At 46.7% G+C, this 22,536-nt stretch overlaps 1 protein-coding gene across 1 annotated transcript in view; it reads right to left on the bottom strand.

The window, feature by feature from the left end:
* PMP22 (peripheral myelin protein 22) overlaps positions 1 to 21,481 on the bottom strand; it is a 31,147-nt gene extending 9,666 nt beyond the window's left edge. The window contains 4 exon segments of the mRNA XM_030534413.1: positions 18,427 to 18,450; positions 18,453 to 18,525; positions 19,541 to 19,641; positions 21,188 to 21,481. Coding sequence (XP_030390273.1) covers positions 18,427 to 18,450; positions 18,453 to 18,525; positions 19,541 to 19,618 — 175 coding nt within the window. The 5' untranslated portion in view covers positions 19,619 to 19,641; positions 21,188 to 21,481.
* Positions 21,482 to 22,536: the final 1,055 nt, after the last annotated feature.

The raw sequence follows: 22,536 nt of genomic DNA, 5'->3' as shown, positions 1-22,536 counted from the left end.
ACTGACTTTAATTCACACCAACTGAAGATCTGGTCAAAGTCTCTTGAATCCCAAACTTGTGCTCTTCCCCTGCACTACATAATACTGGTTCCACCCTAGGTTTTACGCGGTGTCCAAGTTTCATGGGAACCGTTTAAAGCCAGCCAGCCATTATTATATCTCCACCCTACCTGGCTATTTGTTTAGCCACATGACAACCAATGACTCGTCTATGTCCAGCTGCCTCCGTGGCGCTCTATTAAAGCATTATGCAATGGAAAGAAGCAATTTTTGAACGCAAAGGGCAACTGCTGCAATCAGTGACATGGATGTTACTCCCACTGAAGTCCATAGGAGCTGCACCTCTGGAATTGAGAGCAGAACTTCCCCCTACAACTTAAACACGGACTTCAACCAGAACTCTAATTGTAATACAGGCCTGCATCATCCCACTGGAGACAGCTGTGGAAGAGTCCTACAGAATTTAGCAGAAAATGATCACTTCGCCATAGATTTGTTTGTAACAGCCTATGGAATAAAAAAAATACTGAAGGACAATGCATATTACTCGGATTCTGTTTAATTCCATACATTTTTAGAGGAATTTTCATAGAGCTTTATTGCATTTCTATAGTCCTGGTAGTTTCACTCCTTTTGGATTTTTCCTCTCAGGGCTCCTTTGAAGCTTATACACATCATAAGAACAGTTGGGTTAGCCCCAGCGTCCACACCCAATGCCAACTCCTTTAAGTTTAAAGTTCCATGCAGTGGGCTGCATCTGGGTCTCGATCACACAAGTGAAATGAAGTCAACGGAAGCTGCTCCCATGCATTTCAAAGCACAGTTTACCCCACTATTCTATTGTGCCTCCTGTCCCAAAGCACCATGCACAGTTGCTCTGAGCTATTAAAAAAAGTTGTTGTATTTTATTCCAGAGGTGGCTGCATCTCGGTGGTGAGCAGGCATCCCATTATATAGCCATTTAACTATATTTGCCATCGCTTAGGATGCAAGGGTTATCACCACTATAAGCAAGTAGAGTCTCACATTATGTTTTAAATGTCATGCACGTGAAACGTTCTGAACATCTAGTCAATCTCAAGTACCCCGTTAGGTCAACAAAACCACAAACTGGGCACTTTCCTTCAGATCTTTTGCTGCTTGACCACTTCTGGAATGTAGCTGTGTTATAAGCGAGATAAGAGCTGCTGAAGTGCCGCTAATGTAATCAAATAATAAATCAGGCTGGGTCTACACTTAAAACACTACAGTGGCAGTGCTGCAGGGTAGACACTCACTATGGCTACAGGAGGAGTTTTCCTCTCCCTGTAGTTAATCCACATCGCCAGAGAGGCGGTAGCTAGGTCAACAGAAAACTTCTTCCTGTGATCTAGTGCTGTCTATGCCAGGGGTTTGGACAGCTTCGCTCCAGGAGTGGCTTTGTCACACCTCGGAGAGACAGACAGACAGGCAGACAGACAGAGGTACGTTTTCAGTGCAGACTGGCTCAAATCACTAACTCCTTGAAACTCAGCCATAGAGGAACGACTATCGGGAGGAGTGATACAGCAACTGCATCTTCAGCACATCAGCTAACAGCCAATGCTGTTAGGAAAAAGCAGTATGGTTTGTCGTTCTCAGGAGAACATCAATGGGGAAGGGGCGGGGAAAGTCATAGTGATAACAACAGTAACAACCTTTCTCCTTGTTTTCTCACTGCCATGTGAGCCTTAAACTATCAAATAAGAAGAGATGGTTCAGTGCACCAGCTGGCTGATTAAAAGCCTGGTGGATTTTGCTTTTAATCTAGGATCTGAGTCAAAGCCCAGTGATGATGCTGCCACAAACTGGAACCTTTCCTGATTTCAGTGGGCTCTGGATCAGGCCCCTAAATACTTTCCCTTTGGCAGTGGTTAGTTTACAAGAGGGCCTTTCAGAGAGAAAATAGTTCTGCTGAGTTAGAGGGTGAGGATCCCTTGAACCACATCCTTCTTCTTGGTTCTGCCACCTGAAGGCTTTATACCAGATGGGCACATTCCCACGGTAATAGCAATCCACTTCATAGGGCTACACAGGCAGCAAATGAAAACAGCAAGAAAAGCCACCTGTAAGTAATAGCCATGGGGTGCAGCAGACTGTGCTCTTGACTGAGACTCAGGAAGCCTGGGTTCTAGCCTGCACCTGTACTCAAAACCTGCCGTTTAATGGGGGTTCTTGGTCTCCTCTGTAAAATGGGCACAAGGACACTTGCCAAAGGTAGTAGGGTGACCAGATGTCCTGATTTTATAGGGACAGTCCCGATTTTTGGGTCTTTTTCTTATATAGGCTCCTATTACCCCCCACCCCGTCCCGATTTTTCACATTTGCTGTCTGGTCACCCTACAAGGTAGTAAAAAGCGCTTTGAAACCAACAGATGAAGGCTAGTATTTTTAATGGGGGCAGGTGCCCAAGTCCCAGTGAGTTTCAACTTAACTACAGTGAAAACCTGCTATAACGCGATCTTTAGAGTCCAAAAATTTCCATCGTGCTAAATGCGGGGTCACGGTATAGCGGGGTTTCAAACCAGTCAGTTTTTCAGTGGTCCCCAAAGCAGTGCATTGAGGTGCACCACCTAGTGCCCAGCAGGGGAGAGGAGCTGCGGCCCCTGCCTGCCGGGGTCAGAGAGCATGGCGCCAACAGTCTTGGAATTCTCTGTCCCCATCAGGTGCGGGGCTGGAGCTTCTCTCCCCTGCCATGGTGTTGGGGACCATTGGTACTGTACCGTACTGTATTATACCTTGAGTAAGTGATGTTCTGTGCCTCAGTTTCCCCACCTCTAAAGTGGGGAGTAATAACTCTTCCCTACATGAAACACTGTAGACGTGTCAGGAAGTTTAGTGATGGCAACCACAGAGAGCTATGAGTCCTGCTGGGGTAACAGCAGTGAAAGCGTAGTGAGCAGGTATAATGAGCCAATACAGGATCTGTGCCATTCACTAAACTATAATTTACCATTTGGCAGAATGAGCGCAGACCAAGGGGAAAGGCTACCACTCAGGTCTGTGAATGATGACAAGGTCCAGGAGAAGCCACCACCCAGGAAGCTGATATGCTGTGAAACATGGTTATCGTGTCGCCATTTTCCTGACCTTAATTTTAATTCCACAGTAAATTACAGGTGAAAAGAATCTTGAGGTAGATTCAAACAACCTGCCTGGTTAATCTGCACAGTATTAAGTCCAGCACGTCATGCAAAATGGTGACATGCACAGAACATACCAATGTGCAGTAGTCTGCAGCTTATAATGATATTTTGTTTGCATGGGGTATATTTCTTCCTGAAGGATCTCAAAGCCCAACCTGTATACAAAATGGCACCCCAAAAATGCAGCCACCTCTTGGGAGGAAGGCATCAGCCAAGCACACAGCCATAGCACACAATATGCATACACAAAACTAAGGGGAAGGAAGGCCAAGAATGTTAGGACAACACACTACGGTTTAAGGGCCATGGGCTGAAAAAGGTCAGCAGGATTCATTGAAAACAAGCCTCTACTTTTTGAGCTAATGGGCTAAGCCTGTTAGTGGGAGAGACTCCCCTCACCCCACATACTCTACAAGTGGGTAACAGAGGCAGGATCTTGCTTTTCAGGCACGGATCAAGAATGTGAACTTCAGCAGACATGGTGAGTTCAAAGAGGATGAACACCACATCGCTGCCGACCTTCCAGCAGCACAGCTGTAGCTGCTGTGAGGTCCATAGTGTCGACTTAGCCTTAGTAATAGCTAGAAAATCCATGAGTGTGGGCATCTGAATGAAAGAATCTTCTTGCAGTTGTGGTAATCCAGGACTCCCACACATGCCCCCCAGCTCAATCCAGATACAGTTCATTCATGGCTGGTTTGTTCGATACCAAACACTCTCTAGCCAAGAGTAGTGGGCAATATCTACACCAGTCCCGGGTGTGGCTGCAGCCTGTCCACGTACCCAAGCTCGCTTTGATCTTGCTAGCTTGGAGCAGTGAAGCCGCAACTTGGGCTTCAATACGGCTTAGCCGCCTAAGTGATTACCCAGGGTTCCAGGCAGACCAGCACAACCTGCGCAGAAGCTCATGTTGCTGCAGCTTCACTGCTGTTGGTACCCAAGCTAACGCGATTAAAGCCAGCCGGGGTTGTCTACGTAAACTGCATTCATCCCCTATGATTGCAGTGCAGACATACTGTAAACCTGTAAAGCAGCCAGGATTTAGTGGGTTTGCTAATCCACATGCATATTTTCCTGTGAAAAGGCTGGCACCATAAATATGGTAACTTTCCCTCTGCTTTGTTCCCCACCCCCCACGATCCCTGCAGCAATCAGAGAGGTTCGTGTTAGCCTCCCACTGATGCCTCTCCGAGCAGCCTGTGTAAGCAATCTCAGATGGATGTTTCAGCGCTGAGCCCGTGGGTGGCAAGCACCACACGGTTTTGTTTCGTGCCATTCCAGTGAGGCTGTCAGGTATAGCCTGGTACAAGTGCTCCTGACATATCTCTGACTCACACTGTGGCTGGACAGACTCCCAGCAACAACAGGTAAAGAGCACACTGGAGAGCAACAGGAGCCTGGAATTATAAAACTCCACTTTGTTGGCAGGAGAGGAGAAGAGAGAGAATTGTTCCCTTTAAATGAAAGAATGAAGAAAATACAGCCAGACCCCCTTTCATGCCTGCCTCCTCTCCTTTACGGACTGGTAAATATAAAGGAGCCCGGAGAAGCTTTGCAAGATTCCGGACCAATAAAGGTGCTAAGCATTACATAGAGGAGCTTTCCAGTGAGGCTGTATTAGCCCATGCACATGCTTTACTGCTACCCTGGCTTCTATGTCCAATCCCTTTGTGTATGAGGGAGGCAAACATTCCAAGGAGTGCAGTTTGAGATCACCAGACATTCCTGAGCTCTCTTCACCCATCTCCCTCTGCAGAAGAGCAACCCTAACCATGCCCTACGGCCATCCAAGAACGCTCACTTTGTAGCGCCTCGTACCAGGAGAGGTGAGGTGGGGTGGTTCTGCAGAGAGAATACTGCCCTAGAAGTCAGGAGACCTGGATTCTGTTCCCAGCTCTGCAACTCAGCCCTTTCTGTGCTTAGGTTTCCACTCCCTAGTCTTTGTCTGCCTGGTTTAGAAGGGAAGTTATACCAGAGTGACCCTCTTATTCCAGCAGAAGGGTGGCTTAAACTAAAGTACAGAACTGGACTGGGACTCAGGAAATCAGTTAAATTCCTGGCTCGGCAACTGGCCCGCTGGGTGACCTTGGGCAAATCACTTCACTTCTCTGTGCCTCCGTTTCCCCCATTGCAAATGAAAATAACGATTCTGAGATCTGCTGCTAAAAGCCAGGTATCATTATGCTCCTTCCCAAGCAACATAAGCTAAACTGAAAAGAGTCTCTCTTATACTAGAATCAGTGTGTCCACAGGGTGTGTGCGCATGTGGGGAAGAGAGGGGGTGGTATACTGGTATAACTTTCAGTTTAAATTAACACTTAGGTTATACAAAACCAAAACATTTCCCCACATAGACAAGGCCTTAGACTAAACTCTTCACAGCAGGCACGGCTGTGCACTATTGAGTGTGTACAGCACCTAGCACAATGCAGGCTGAGATCTTGGGTGTCACTCTACTGCAGATACCACTACCACTCTGCTGGGGAGACTCGTATGCACACCTAGCAGCGCTCTCCCTGGGACATTTGATCACTTAAATCCACTATCCACAGATGCTGTTTAACAATGATCCCCATTCTCAGTCTTGCCACATTACTTGCAAGAAATGTTTTTGCCTATTGTTCCATTTACTGTTCCATTAGACTAGTCTGGGCATTCCTAGTTCAACAGACATTAGCTTAGTACACTATGGCAGGCATATGGAAAACAGAACGGAAACCTAAGGAAAATCAATCCCATGTACTAGAGTATGTTCCCGTGACAATATATCGTACTCTGCCATCTAAGGATGCAGAAGATGAATGAACTGAGCTTCACAACATCTCTGTAAGGCAAGTTATCAGCACCATTTACATCTGGGGAAACTGAGGCATGAAGCAGCTAAGGCTAATGGTCAGGATTTTCAGAGCAAGTGAGAGATTACTGCAACATAAACAGAGGTGAAGACCCACCCCTAGTCACAGACCAGGCTCCCACTGTCCTAGGCACTGTAGAAACACAGCAAAACAGTGTCACATAATTCCCCTCAAAATTAATAGGAGCCGTGTAGGTAAATGCCCAATTTGGCTTGGAAAATTCCAGACAGTATTTTGGGCACCAAAATATAGTTACCCACAGCCAGATATTTAAAGGCATTTAGGTGCCTAAAGATGCAGGTAAGCATGTAGTGGGAATTGGGTACCTAGCTACGAACCTCTTAGTCCCCTCCCAGGGCTTCCTGTTTTGTGTCATCTCCTGCCTTCTAGCTGTGAATCATTCTCTCACCTTGTCCTCTTTTCTTTGCCTCTCTCATCCCTCCTCTTTGCCTTTCCCTCCAGTCCACGCTGAAAAAGGTCCTTGTCCAGAAGGCTACATAACTTTCTAGAGCTTTAGACTCATATACAAGTGCACTGCATGAACAGGGCTGTGAAAGACACAGCATGCCTTCCCACTCTGCAATAACATGCCATTCTGAGCTTCGGAACGCAGCAGTTCATTGCTAGCTAGATTGCACCTCCTCCCCCAAGGGTTAAAAAATGATGACATTTCCCTGCTACTCTTGAGGAATCCTCTCAATTCACGACATGCAGTGGCCAGATCTCTGTGGTTTGGATGCACACTAACTCATCCATTTGGACCTTGAAGGTTGACGTCTAGATATTAAAGTGCCCTGCTGGCACTGGAAAACTAGAGGCATCAAGGAAAAAACTAAGCATCTTCTCACTACCAGCTTCCTGTCGTCTCAACAAGTTTCTCTGTTAATCTCCCGGGTTCAGGCTTGTATCTGTGGCTGGGTTTTGGCACACGTGATATTTCCTGAGAGCAACCAGGATGGAAATTCAATACATCCTGGGGACCCCCTGCCAGGCAGAACTGAATCCCTAGTGAGCAGTGCCAAGGTATGAGGGAGACATTTGCCATTTCCTCTCTATTACCCATCATCATGCCAACAACAGTAGTCGGGGGGAATCCTGCTGCTGTACAGAGAGGGGAAAAATCTGGAGAGGGGTCCTATGGAGGAGGACAGGTGTTCTGCACCTTCTGTGCACCATGCAACTCAGGTCCAAGTAGGCTCCCTTTGCTGCAGTGCAGTTTGTGGGCCTGCCTGGGCTCATGGATCTGCTACCATGCAGGTCCACCAGCCACTGATTCTCCTGGAGCAGCAAGAGCTACTGCAGCCTCATAGCTGCTGTAGCAACCTGAGAGAGACAGACAGAGACAGAGACTGGGGGTGGGTGGTGTCTTGCAAAAGAATGATCTATGGTTAAGACACTGGACAGAGAATCAGGAGATCTGGGACTTGATTATGCTCTCAGTTACTCTGGTGATTTGCAGAGAAGCTAGATGAGATGTCACTTCAATTTCAGTGGAGTTATTCGTGCTTTGCTCCGGTGCAAGTGTGGAGAGAAACAAGTCCCTAGGTTCTATTCCCAGCTCTGCCTACGACCCACTGGGTGACCATGAGCAGGTCACTTAATCTCTCTGTGCATTGTTTTTTTGTCATCAGTAACATGGGTATAATGATGCTTCCCTCAACCACTGGGATGGTGCAAGGATAAATTCATCACTATTTGCAAGGTGCCTGGGCACTACGGTGATGAATGCCACCAAAATGCTTACAAATAAGTTAAGCTCTTTCATTGCCCCTCGCCTTGCTAAGCACATCTATTCATGGTCAGATAGGATTCAGCCCTCAAAAAGATTATGAGAGATGTGCTAGCACCATCAGATACTTCTTCCTAACTTGAAGCCAATATCAAATACAGTCACTGAGCCAGATTCACTACGTTGCTCCAGCTGCTTCGTGTTACTCTGGCAATGCAAGTGCAACAACCATAATCCACTTCAGCAAAGTGGTGCAAAGCCACTTCAGGCTGCCGGTGAATCTGTCCCAGACCTCCCTCATCTGCAGGAAAGTATTACAACACGCCAATGAATTACATTTGTTCTGCAGCACAAGGAATAACCCACAGAACGTGACATTAGTCACTGGAACTTGGTTGAAGAGATTATGTCAACTGCAGCACACTGCAATCTGCATTAATGACTAATGCGAGGAATCTTCCACCACAGAAAACATTCACCCCTGACTTCACCCTAGGAAAACTCCCACTGATGTCAAAGACAGGAATGACTAAGAGACACCCTTGACACTGCACATTTATATTTTATTTTTAGCATGTCACCAGTATCATAAGGAACATCATCCAGCTAAAATCTATTGCCCGGATCTGACAAAGATTTAGGCATGGGATTAGCTCCATGCCTAACCAATTCAAAAAAATATATTAAAAAGGAGTTCCTAGCACTACACCCTTCCTCTGAGATTATGTCTACATATCTAGACATACATGAGCTAGCTTTAATCTAGCTAGCGCAGGTATGGGTTCAGCATGGCTGCAGCAGCCCAGGCTTCCATGTGGGCTGTACAAACCTGCCTAGAACCCTGGGTAATTACTCAGACAGCTAGTCTGTTCTGCTGTGGTTTCACTGCTCTAGTACTCAGGTTTGCCAGATTAGAGCTAGGTCAGGTGTAGCTACACAAATTACAGTCACACCCCGTGATTGCAGTGTAAATAAACCCTGAGTCCTCCCACAACAATGTTTGTGGTTTTACAATCACATTTTTCCCCCCAAATACTTTTTTCTTTCCCCCATTGCTGGGTAAAAGAAACTCAAAAGGGGGAAATGACTAACTCGTGATACAGGAGAATGCAGAAAAACTAATTATTAAGTAAACAAATTGAAAGAAGAGGGAGAAAGATAACATGGACTTCTAATCTCACAGAAGTATCAGAGGGGTAGCCGTGTAGTCTGGATCTGTAAAAAACAAAGTGTCCTGTGGCACCTTATAGACTAACAGATGTATTGGAGCATAAGCTTTCGCAGGTGAATACCTACTTCGTCAGTGTCTGACGAAGTGGGTATTCATCCACGAAAACTTATGCTCCAATACATCTGTTAGTCTATAAGGTGCCACAGGACACTCTGTTGCTAATCTCATACAGTTACAGGAATGGCAAGTGTTCATAACAAAAAGTAGGTAGAAAAAACTTCAGACAAGTGTAGCTTTTAAGCAGACAACACTCCTTTGATATTTTCAGTATAGAACATTGTAAAAATTGGACTGAAAAATAAAATGTTTCTATAGCCCACATAACAAGAGTAAGATTTAACGTAGCTACATTCTTGACTTTGCCCTATGGGAAGCAATTCAAGTGCTTTGGTTGCCTATATGCTAGTAGACACTGGGTAGATTCTAAGCTGTTAGGCTGGTGTTATCCTGGAGGTACTCCATTGACCTCAATTACAGCGGTGTTACCACCAGCAGAATCTGTCCCTTTTTCATAGTGGAAACTCTGATGAGCTTGAATTACTGCAAACAGCGACATCTTTAAACGTAGCCTGTAAACGGAATGGGACCAGCCTTTGCATGTGATGATTAGTACACTTAGTCTAAGATAATACGATTCCCAGGTTCCATTAACAGTACTAGGCACTAAGTACTGCACTGGCAAACCTGACTACAACCTTGTTAATGTCATTCTACTGCTGTCTGGCAAAGCTATGAGCAGCGGCAGGATTGGCTGTCGCCCTGGAGGCTCAGAAAGGTGATGCTGAACTAAGTCACATTTGGAAGGCTATCTTTGAAACCTGAAACACTACAAACCTTTCAAACGTTTTAATAGACACATTTTGCAGACATTAACAGTGTAGGCCCCACCCTGCCATGGAAGCATCCACCTCACCAATGAAACAGATTTTCTAAGACTTGGTCCCGCTTTTTCCAATCCAGATTTAGACCAGGGTAGCCAAGCAGAATTTCCTGTATCCCTATTTCCTGATGCAGTTCTTTTGCCCATATGTTTGATTATACTTGCTGTCAATAACAGAATTAGACACTGCCCCAAAGAGAAATGTCACGCAAACTGTTTTAATGCAGTTTTTAGTCATGGGTGGAGAACACCACCAAAGACAAGTCTGCAAGAAAGATCCCCACACAGAGAAAATAGGACTTTTTACAGACAATCAGTGGTACTCTCCTGAAACGTCTGTTCAGACTACATTACACAATACTTCACTGGGAAACTTAGTCAAGGGTCTGCTCTGGTTAAGCTACTACACTTTGGATCAAATTCTGCTCTCCGCTGCATCCATATAACCAGGCTCAGGCCAGGTCACTTGTGCTCATTAACAAGACCATCAGGAGAACCTGGAGAACTCTAGCAGATTAATCTTGAGCTGAATTCTCAGCTGGTGTTAGAAGGCAGCACTTACATGGATTTCCAGGGATGTGTGACAATTTACACCAGCTGAGGATCTGGTCCCTCGTGCAAATTAATGAACTAACAGGATAGGAGACTGAATGTCAGCGCTCTGCCTCTATGCACATTCTACACTGGAGTTACTCCTAATTTAGATTAGTGTGAACAAATCAAAACAAGGAGCTGAGACATTTGCAGTTGTCTCCTGCAGCTAGGTGGACAATTCGCCTTCTGGGTTACCTTTCCCTGCTAATTTGTCTCCTTTTGCTCTGTCACCCTTAAGGAGCTAACTGAACAGAAAACCTGTATTAATCTACACTGGGACTTTAACAAAATATTTAACAAGATAACATTGAGAATACCTTTTAAACACACTTAGATAAAAGTGAAAGGGTAAAGATAAAAAGTAGTTTTGAAACACAGGGATGGCAAATCCATTCAATGAGAAGGCAGAGAGAAGGCTCCGAAGCAGTGGGTATTCCTGCATCATGTGTTTCAAAGTAGATATGAATAGTGGAACTCTTATTAATAGCAGATAGATCAAATTGCAGGGAATCACTGTATTATGCGACCATAACTCAAGTGCTATGTTTCTGATCTGCTTCTCCTGATGCAAAGAAAATCCATCTGAAGCCTCAGTCTTAGGCAAGGACAAAATTTTCTTAGCCAGTCTAGTGTGGCTTGCTGTCAAGTATTGTGCACTTATTCCACGTGCACAACTTCCACTGACCTCCCTGCTTTTCATGTGGGTTGTGTGTCACAGCAGTGTGATCAACCACTACAAATTTGAGGAGATAATTTTCCCCCAAACGACGACCTCTCCAGCAACTCAGAAGCACTATCCAGTGGTCAGGGCAGGGGACCCAGGAACTCTGCATTTCTAATCCTGGCTCTGCTGCATGGCTCTAGGTGGCTCAGGTCTTGGCTGCACTGGGGTTTTTAGCCACCAGTGTAGCTATATTGCTGTGGCTGCACCAGTGCGAATAACTAGTGATCCCCCTGAGTAAATGGTGCCTTGTGTTGGCATGTCTCCCATCTATGTGAATTATAGCCTGGATGTGGAGCGCTCAGCACAGCAACAGGAGGGGGCCTAAGAGTTTCTCTGCTTTCCTGGGAATTTAGGGCACTTTGTGCTAGGCTAGTCCCAGCAGCTAGGGACTGCAGGGGCCCAGGGGAGTACTGGACATACCACCTTCCCCCCACCACACTCCTCATGCCAGCAGCCAGGAGTGGCAGGGGAGCCACTACAATGGGCTCTAGTCTACCCCACTCAAAGGTCTCTCTACAAGGAGGAAACCTTTCAAGGCTCAGTGCAAGGTTGAGAGCATGGTGCGCCGGTGGAGCAATGCAGAGCAGACAGTCCAGGATCAGAGGCTGTGTTGCTGTGAGGTATCTACACGTTGCAAGAGCCATCTTCAGAACCGTCAGTGGAACCCACGGGTGGGCATGTGTCACAGGTCCTGCTCAGTGCCAATCCACGAAGGGCAGGAGTTTCTTATGGGCCTGCCAGCAAGTGAGCCTTGGCTCTTTTAGCTCAAGCTAGCAGCTTATGCTTTTACCTGTACAGGTCCCCCTTCTAATTCCTGATGTATGGGCCAAGATGGTGGCCATCAGATCAGCAAACTGGAAAGTCCCTTCCCTCCCATGGTGCTTAGTAACCATCTGCTTTACAGTGTGCAAAGTTCCCATGGGATTATTTTCAAAACCAATCCCTTCAATTACTGGAAGGATACCCACAATCCCAAGCAGTGACCAAGGCAACCAACAAAGTCACAGAGTGGCAATTTGAGGAACAGAAAGAGGAAACAGGAAAAATACATTACCGAACAATCCTGAAGCCGGCGGGGGTGGGTGGGGCGGTTTAAAGGTTCCATCAAAAAAAAAAAAAAGTTTGAAAACAAAAATTGCAAGGTGGAAAAAAATCTGCACATTCTTGTGAAAAATTCTGTTTTTCGCAGGGGCGAGGGGGAATTTTTGACAAAAAAAAAAGTTTGCAAAATTCTGTCCAGCTTTACTTAAAAGCATTAAAACTCATATGGTTAAAAATCTCTGCTGGCATAACTCCAGACTTCACTAAATTTATCCTAGTACATAGGTACTGGAACTAGGGGTTCTGCCTGCCTGGCTTGAAGTGGTTTCCATTATATACAGGGTTTACAGTTTGGTTCAATGGCTGTCAGCACCCCCACTGTACAAACTGTTCCAGTGCCCCTACTAGTTGAGCATCTGACCCATAGCCTGTTAAATATACAATTCTGCGATTCAGTGCTGAATACCTCAGATAAATCTGCTCCAGGAATGCCAAGCAGCTTAAATTAAGCAGCGATTGCAACATTTTTGGCATAATTCTCAGCCTCTTGAAAATTGACATTATCTAGCAAGTAAATGCTGCAAAAAAGCAATCAGCCCACAAACATGAAAGCCAAAGGAACAGGGCATCCCACTCTGATTGTGACACTTGCTCATCTCCGAGTGTCCTTCCATAGTTTTGCAACATGCCTGTCAGACTCAGATGCTACAGAAGAAATTCCTGAAGTCATTATTCAGCTTCGACTGGGAGCCAACCCCACCAACTGCTGAAAGTTTACAAGTTCCAAATGGGGGAACCATGGGCTAATGGCTTGCATCTAAACACTAGGCGTCAGGAGAACTAGATTTTGCTCCCAGATGTTTAACTTGGGGTCTGGTTGTGCCACCCACTGATTTCAAAGGCATGCACAGGCTGAAGTGTCAAAAGCTCAGGACCAGATTTTCAAATGCTTAGCACCCACCACTGGGACCAGATCTTCCAGTGAACTCAGCTCCCATAACGCGCTAAACAAAGATCATGTTCTCCAAAGCACCCACCGTCTCCTGCTGGGGGACACATGGTTTGGCTTTCAGCACCCAATATTCTAAGCTCTTCTGAAAATTCCAGCCTCAACTACCAATCAGTAGAAGTTGGACAGAACTGAGCTTGTTTGATTTTGAGCAAGTTCCTTAGCCTCTCTGTGCCTCCATTTTCCAATCTCTAACATTTATGAAGGTCTGGGATCTATGAACAAACTATTATGAGGTCTTTGAAGCATCTGGACCAGGACCCCACTGTGCTAGTGCTGTACAAATGCAGTCTAAGGCTACGTCCAGACTACCCGTCGTATCGGCGAGTTAAAATCGATTGCTCGGGGATCAATATATCGCGTCTCATCTAGACGCGATATATCGATCCCCGAGCACGCTTATATCGATTCCAGAACTCCATCAACCCCAACGGAGTTGCGGAATATACAGGGAGAGCCGCAAACATCGATCCCGCGCGGTGAGGACGGATGAGTAATCCGATCTTAGATATTCGACTTCAGCTACGTTATTCACGTAGCTGAAGTTGCGTATCTAAGATCGATTTCCCCCCGTAGTGTGGACCAGCCCTAAGTATAAGCACTATGAAATTGATGTGGAGCCCAATGAAGTCAATGGCTAAACTCCCATTCATTTCCAAAGTGCAAGATCAGGCCCTATTTAATTGCTAACAATTATGATTAATGTTGCAGGAGGCGGTGCAGGAGTTTAGCAAAAGAGGGGGAAATCTGGCAAGTGATTACTCCACAATACAGACTTAACTCTTATGATGGGTTGGGGGAGGGGGAGAAATCATTTCTACCAAAGGACTAATTTCTGCCAAGTTCTTCAATGGGAATTTCATATCTGCCCCCAAGGGTGGAATTTAGTGCCACATTATTAAATGTTGAGCACTGTCTTTGGCAGAGACACAGAAAAAAGATAAAATGTTTTCCTAAAGCTTTTTAAGATACTGTGCAACAGTCATGGCATAGGTATTGGAAACACATTCCCATGAGTCTCCCCTGGACTCATGTGGAATATACTTTGTATTGGTGGGGAGGGATGAAAATAAGTATACTTTTAGCTAGTAGCATAAAAGATGGAAACAATATGGCTGTTGGAAAAAATTGAAAACTATATTGAGGGAGGAGGTGTTAATGTGATTTATCCCCCCCCCAAAAAAAAAGAAGAGCATTTAGAGTCTCCAATGCTTTTGGGGGAGATGGTGTGGGAAGTTGTCCAGAAGCTAGGTTCCTGACCTGAGACCCAAACTCACTTCCATTCTCCGCCACAGACTTCCTCTGTGACCCTGGGCAAATCACTTAGTGCCTCTGTGCTTAGCTTCCCACCTGTGCAGTGGAAATAATAGCACTGCCCTACCTCACAGTGGGATTGGGAGGAAAAAAACCACAGTAAAACTCATGAGGTGCTCAGAGACAATGCGAATGGGGACCAGATTAGCTTACCTTCCATAGAAAATAAAAATCTCATAATATTTTCTCTATTGAAAAAACACAACAAAACAGATCAGCCTCAAGCAGAATGGCACACAATGCAAAACAACTTTCATTATTCCGCCAGCTCACAAAAATGGAGCAGCTGGGCATAAGCAGGAAAAGCACCACTGTACATGCATGCATCCTGCAATCCAAATATCCAACTAGCAGTGGCAGGTCAAATTTTTAACCAGTTGCTCAATTGTGTGCCTTTAATAGTAAAAATAAATCAGCTGAAAGGATCTAAAAGGGTTCCACCCACATTGGTTCTGAGTGTTTAATTTATTCTGCTATCACCATCAGCATTCAGGTCTGATCACAAGTAGCTAAAGAGTTCCCCCTTTAAAAAACTTTTGCCTAGGACAAGATTATCTTGTTATTTACAATATTCCCTACGCTGCCCTATAGAAAATGTTCACACTGTATATACTGGGGTCAAGCTATTTAGTTATCCGAAGTAATAGACACATTTTTAAGGGCAACAGTTTCCCCCCACTTCTTGAAGGAAAAAAAAAAAAAGACACCCCTGTGTTCAGGGCACAGTTACTGCAGCCCTTATTTTAAGCACATGTACAGCCATTTTTGAGCATGCATGAGTGAATCTGAACCAGCCTACCTACGCTGCAGATAGCAGTATAAGGCCAATATTGCCAAATGCTGATTCAGGACATAACTACAGTAATCTGCAGTGCCCTAGCAGAAGATTCCAGCTGGTTTCCACAGCTGGTCTGACTTGTGGCCACTAGGTGTTGCTAGAAGGCTGTGAAGGCCTAAACCACTCCACCAACACCTTGGAAATCTGAGCCTCTTCCTGAGATGAGAAACATGCTACTGCTTTAAGTACAGTTAAAATTAGAGGCAAGGCGAGCTCCTGCGTTTATCTCCCAACATGGGGTCCCCACGAGTATTTCATTACCAGCAGACTGGCTAGTTTGGAGTGTTTTAAACCTGATCTCCAGAAAACTCCTACTAGAAAATTACATCAGAGACTCACTTCCCTGCAGGGTGGAGAGTGATAAGAACTTGCCAAGATACATAAAGGCTTCACTCCCTGCACACACCACCCACAATGCTCTCCTTTTCCACATGGCAATTGTCCCCCACCAGCCCCAGCATCAGTGTTATGTTCAATCTAGGGGCTTAATCTTAAAACCCTTCTCGGCATATCAGGGGCAGCAGGTCACACAGTCACAGACCAGAGATGTGGTTCCACTCTCAGTTACAGTAGTGACTCCAGTGAACCACTGGGATATGCTGAGATCAAACTATTCTGAGAGGAAAGTCAAGATGCAAATTCCTAAAGCTAGCAATGACGTAAGAACGGCCGTACTGGGTCAGACCAAAGGTCCAGCTAGTCCAGTATCCGGTCTACTGACAGGGGCCAATGCCAGGTGCCCCTGAGGGAGTGAACCTAACAGGTAATGATCAAGTGATCTCTCTCCTGCCATCCATTTCCACCCTCTGAGAAACAGAGGCTAGGGACACCATTCCTTACCGATCCTGGCTAATAGCCATTAATGGACTTAATCTCCATGAATTTATCCAGTTCTCTTTTAATGATAGTAATAAGACCCCATACTAATCGCTCAACTAAAAAATTGTCCAGATAATTATACTTAGCTCTTATGTAGCACTTTTTAATCAGTGAATCTCAAAGTGGCTTATAAAGGAGGTCAGGATTGTGGTTCCCTATATACAGAGGGAGAATCTGAGGCAGAGGGGTGAAATGGCCGGTACAAAGTCATTCATCGTGCCAATACTAGAAGGCAAGTTCCCTGAGCCCCAGTCCAGTGTGCTATCCATTACACCACACTGCGTCCCCTACATCACTTGGTAATTCTTTACCCACAATGTACAGAGGCAACTCCTTGGCCTCGCACAACGTGGGCAAGCCAGCTGATCAAAGCGTGAGGCTCTGCGCTACCCGAAGCGAGCTTTGGATCAATGTGCTTTCCATGGAACTTCTCCTACACACTTGAATCTGATCTCACTGGCATCACTGTCACCCTGGCTGAAATCAAATGGGGTTACTGAGGATTTACACTTGTGTATGGCAGAGCGGAACCTGGTCCCTACCTTCTACGCAGACTTTTTGTGCTCTGAAACTCGTAGGTTGTAATTCTGAGCGGTTAGTTCTTAAAGAAGAGCTCTGCTCCCATTGATTTCCATAGTAGGGCGTGTCTGAAAAGTTGATGGCAAGATATGGCTCCCTGTGCTCGGTATAAATCTAGAGCAACTCCGTTGAATTACTCCAGCCATACACGAGAGCAACTAAAAGTGAAATGCAATCTATACAAAAACCCTATTTTGCACTTTACCCAAAATACACGCTACAGAAATAACCAAGCATATAAGTATCAGAGGGGTAGCTGTGTTACTCTGGATCTGTAAAAGCAGCAAAGACTCCTGTGGCACCTTATAGACTAACAGACGTATTGGAGCATGAGCTTTCGTGGGTGAATACTCACTTCGTCAGATGCATTGGTAGAGAGCAAGCATTGGTATAATGGAGGTGGAGCAGGGAAAGTCTGCAATGGACAACTGGGATAAGTGACCATCTGGAGCACTAACTTGCATCATACCTGGGGGGAGTTGGGACCCACCCTGGGAATAGCGGCTAACCCTGGCAGAGGTAAATGTTGGAGATCGGTCCTGGCTGCTTAGCAATATGCCCAGAGGCAGGCAGCATAAAAAGAAGGATCCAGCAGGTGTTTTTTCATAGAGCAAATCTGCTCTGCTCTGGCCCTTTAACACTTCATCCCTTTCCGCAAACAAGAGGCATGCCTAGAATGACTACTGCACACGTCACAGCAGTAAAAAGCCCCATTCCGAGGGCTGCCCACGTTTGTGTCTCTAGGTATGACCTAGTAGGAATAATTGTGAGGAGTACATTGCAAAGAGGTCACATGGGTTCATCCCCTGCTGCAGCTGAGGGCACTGTCAACATACCACAAATACAGAATGTTGCACGGCAGGGGATGGGAGCTGACCCAGGGCTTCTCCCCACCTAGTAATTCAATGGGCCAAATTCTGCTCTCAGTTACACCAACATAAATCTAGAGTGATTCCGCAGATCCTACAGAGAGGAGGAATCTGATTCACCATGACTCACATGAGCACATCTGAGCCCAGAATCCGGCCACGTGCACCTGATCCTCCATTGCGCAGAATCTCATGCAGCCATGCGCACCAGTGCAAAGTAGGTATCCTGCCTCACCTAGTCAGCATGGTGTAAATGACTGCACAAAAGCGCTGTGCAACAGTGAATCATGCCCTGGTTTTCTAATGTGTACAGACATAGGCCCTGCAAAACAGGCGAGATGTGCCCACTTCAGCTACAAGGAAGGAGCAATTCAGAAGAACCATTGACAGAATGGCAGCTTTTACATGAAATTAGATAAATTCCTCTCCCTCAGTTCCATCCTGCTCTGTATCTTTATTTAGGGCCTGATTCTTCCACCTCTCGTCAAGTACCATATTCCAGAAGCAGTATCGACAAAACCACCTGAGTAACAATGCTTAAAGAACCACTCACATAAGGGCCAGAACCAAGCCCCTCGATGGATCATGCTTGACTTGTACCAGCCAGAGCCTGCAGAGATTGTTCTGCAAAACATATCTATTTCTAAAGGTCTGGGGGAGGAGTTAAAGGGATGAAAACCTCCACTGCTGAAGAAACAGACGACATGTCAGAGCACTCACCGTTCGTGGAGGACGTTACACACTGAAGGAACTCGGGACCTCTAGAGTGCTGCAGTTCTGCCAAAGGTCTGCCGTACGCCCGTTAACGATGAGCCATTGCTGAAAGAGATGCACAAATCTGTGAGAGGTGGCAGCAAAGGCCCGGGGGGAGGCAGAGCAGAGTTACCAAAGTAAAAGATAAATTTGTGCTCAACTAAATGCACTTGCAAAGGATCCGACATAATCGTGCACGTTCCTTCTTCTTGTTTTTTGCATTCTTCCCATTGCTTTGGTTATATCTGTCTCATGGCTTTATTTCAATGTGTGCACATGCATTACTTTACACACACACGCACACACACCCCATTTTCAATTGAGTTTGGAAAGAAAACGCTCTGCATTGTTCTTTACTTGTTTTAAACTCAACTGCGTAGAAGAGGAGACTTTTGTTATTCTCTTTAAATATGTGCCAAAGTTCTCAAACACTTCACTTCTCTCCAGAGTTTTTCTTGGCAGCATGGAAAGCTACAGTAACTCCTCCATATGAATCCCAACCATTTAGAGATTACTTTAAAAGCAGTTTTTAAGGTCTTTTAAAAATCCCTTTGAAAGCTAGTCTGGAAGTGACTAGCTCTGCATTATAAATAAATAAAAACCCTCACAAACATGTCTGCCTAGATTGGCCATGTTAATACATACAGGGCCTCTGAAAGAATTAAGGTCTGGTATTGGAAGAGTCCCTTTAATTTCACAATTTGGTTTCATCTACATGGACAAATCTTGCATGTGGAACTCTGCAATGGATTCTGATCTACTTTACAGTCGGGTCCCCACTGCTGCGCTAAACTAACATTAGCCCACATGCAGCTCTCGGCACTAACCAAGAGGGTGGCTTGATGTGAAAAGTGCTCCAAGACCTCAATTAAGGAGATCGTGACTTCTGATTGCTAAAGAACTTCAGGCTGAAACCAGAGGGTTCCTACAGAAAACACCCTGAAAGGTGACGCTCAGTAACAAATATCTTCTTCTCTATCCAGGCACTCCCCAAACCGCGGGCGACACTCACAACCCCCATGTTCCCATATGGGAATCGATCACGCGGGGGGGGGGGGGAGAGGATAAAGTTTGTACTTACGCTAACGATTGTTGAGACAAAGAGCAGCACCAGAACCGCAACATGGAGCACGATGATCCCCAGCAACAAAAGGAGCATTTTGGCTGAAGTTTTGGAAAGATCTGAAGGGGGGGGAAAGAGACACGCTTTTAAGTGACAGCAAAACCCCTTGCAGTCAGCCCTTTGCATTTGTGTCTATGTGGGGTGTGTCCAGTATTTAGGGCTAACTATCTCCGAAATGGCAGCAGGGGGCACTGCAGCAACAGAGAATAAGCGAAGAGGCTCAACAATTTGTACTAAATGCATTTCTTTCCCAGTGCAACATCTCTTTTGGCAAACAAATGCAGCTATTGGGAGAGGTCAGGGGAGATGTTTAAAGTGCTAACTGGGATTTACAACGTGAAAGGGACAGGCTCCCAGGGTTGGACAGAAATCGGTGGTGTGGCTCTTCAGTACTAGAGACAAACCTTGAAAGCCTGAAAAGGAAAGCACCAGCTTTGAGAAATGCCAGACATCACCCGGTTTGGAAAAAGGCAGCAAACCTATCTACAAGGGGTTCCTTTGTGGTGCCCAGAGAAGGGCTGGGAATGTTTCTAATAAATGCTGTGAATCATCAAGGAACCTTCAACGTCTACATTATTTTCCTTCCACCCCTCCTAACCTTCCACACTTTAAGTTTCATGGTCCAGAGTTTGATGGCTCGTGATACAAGGAGAAATGCAAATTCCATTACATTCCTCAAAATTTCCACTTAGCTCAGCCTGTCTTGGGAGTGTCATTAGCCAAAGCTAAAATAAGGGGTGGTTTTTTTCCTGAAGCAGCGTCATGACAATATGAAAGCCCAGGTTTCCAGCCAAAGATTTTAAATATTAAATGAAAAATAACCACCCAAGCAGTCCCTTGATCAAATATTTTTAGCTCAGGGGCTCAGGTAGGGGGAGGGGGACTGGAATCCGTTATTCCACAAAGCCACTATTCTCCACTTCACAGCCAACATTTGGACTCCATTAAGGTCAGGAGCCCCTTAATGAGAGCCATGCCCCAGCCATTCCCGCTGGCTGCACTTACTGCACTTCTCAATTAGCCGCGCAAGGCCAAGAGAGCTGGTTAAACAGCTCTGTGGAAAGAAAGGGAAATGACCATGCGGCGCAGGAGCTTTTCCATAGACAAACCAACACAGCTACACCCCCACTGCAAGCAACAGTGCATGCATACACCCCATGGGAATCAACCAGGTCACAAAAATACAAAGCGGGTCTCGGGGGGACAAACACCCAGCTAACGTTCTTCAGTGGTTCAAACTGTTCCTAATTATAACAAAGCGAGGTCAGGTCTGAAGCAGGCTCATGGAATCCGTATAGGGAGTGAATCTGCTTTAAAGAAAACACACACATAACACAACAAGCTAGTGGTTTTGGCACAGAAATTACTATAGAGCAAGAGGGTGAAACCAGCATAACAAGCAACAGGGGACCCACTGACAAGCAGAATCCCCGAAGATGAAGGGGATTTATTTGCAGACGGACACCACCAGGGAAGACAGTTATTGGGGGAGGGGGGGACCATACCCTGCCACCCTACTGGGATCTCCTCGTCTTTCCCCAAATCCTCCCCTCGCTTCTACTATCGAAAATAACCCGCTCCTGGACTGTGCAGCTGCTAACTTACTTCTCTCCAACAGTCACCCACCAAGCGGCGTCCCAGAGGCTCGACTAGCCCCAAAAGATCAACCTGGAGCAAATCCAGCCCCGTGGGTGCGGGTACGCGCCAGTCCCCTTGCCCACGGCAAACTGAGCCAGGGGGCTGTAGAGAGGGAGGCGAGGAGACAAAGCGCGAAGTTATAAAGTTTCCCCTTTAACGAGGAACAACGCCCCGGATTGCGTCTGTGCCGCAGGGTGTGTCCCTGGGTCAGGCAGAGGGAGCCCGGCCAGGCAGCGGAGCCGGCTATAAATATTCTCGCTGGCAAAAGCCGCGTGCTAGTTTCGCCGCAGCAGGGAACTTTTACTCACCCCCGTTTGGATCTCTCTGTATTCGGTACTTCCCCCCACCACTCCCCCCGCATGTCTCATCAGCCCACCTGGGGAAGAAGCGAGCCCACGGCCTGGGGGAGCAGTGTGTCCCAGCAGCACCCAAAGCGGCCGCACGCTACAGGGTGGGGTCGGGGACACCCCCCCAGGTGTATGAGCGGAGACACCCAGTCCCCAGAGGATCCACTGTGCGCGCTTCTGCCGACCCCCTTCGATTTGTGCAGGGAGGGGGCCGAGGCGGCTGCAGCCCTGGGGGCTGCAGGGGCATCTGTGCCACTGGCCTGGCGCTCCACATGGGGGTGGCTGCTTCCACTTGCCTCCAACCGAGGCAGCGGCCGGGAACGCAGGGGGAGACTCCCCATGGCTCTCTGGCGAGGGGTAGAAGGCTGCAGCAAGGGAAATGCCAGCTCCGCCGAGCACCGTGCAAGCGGCCGCCGCGCGCTCCGGGAACCCGCAGGGCGCAGGCTGGCTCCAGGGCTGAGCCCGGGGGGAGGGAGGACACACACGGGGTGAGCTCAGTAACCCCAGCTTCTTACCCCTCTCAGCTCTGCCCGTGGGGGAGAGGGGGAGGATATACACGCCTCCCGTTCTCCTGAATCCTCGGGGAAACCAAACCATTCAACCCTGCATCTCAAACACTCATCCACCCGCGGATCCCCAAGCGTTTCACCAAGTCCCGGAGAGACGTGTCAGCCTAATTTAGACGCACCAGACTTCGCTTTTGCTGCTGCTACTGCTGCTTCTGACTCTTGCCTCTTTGCTTTCTCCCGCGCTCGCCCGCAGATGCCAAGCAAGCCTGGCTCTCTAATGGTCTCGATGCGTTAGGCTCATCCAAATACAATTGCGCATGTTTGCCGCTCGCTTGTTTTCTTGTAAACGCGTTTCTCCAAATTGCATGGCGCTTTGGAGATGAGTCACAGCGCAGGGAAAAGAAAGGGCAGTAGAAAGCGCCCCTCTCTTGGCTTGTCTGGTGGGGGTGAGGGGTTTTGC

The sequence above is a fragment of the Gopherus evgoodei genome, chromosome 15 (assembly GCF_007399415.2).
Source record: "Gopherus evgoodei ecotype Sinaloan lineage chromosome 15, rGopEvg1_v1.p, whole genome shotgun sequence".
Classification (NCBI taxonomy): Eukaryota; Metazoa; Chordata; order Testudines; family Testudinidae; genus Gopherus; species Gopherus evgoodei.
This window is presented reverse-complemented; position numbering and strand designations above follow the sequence as displayed.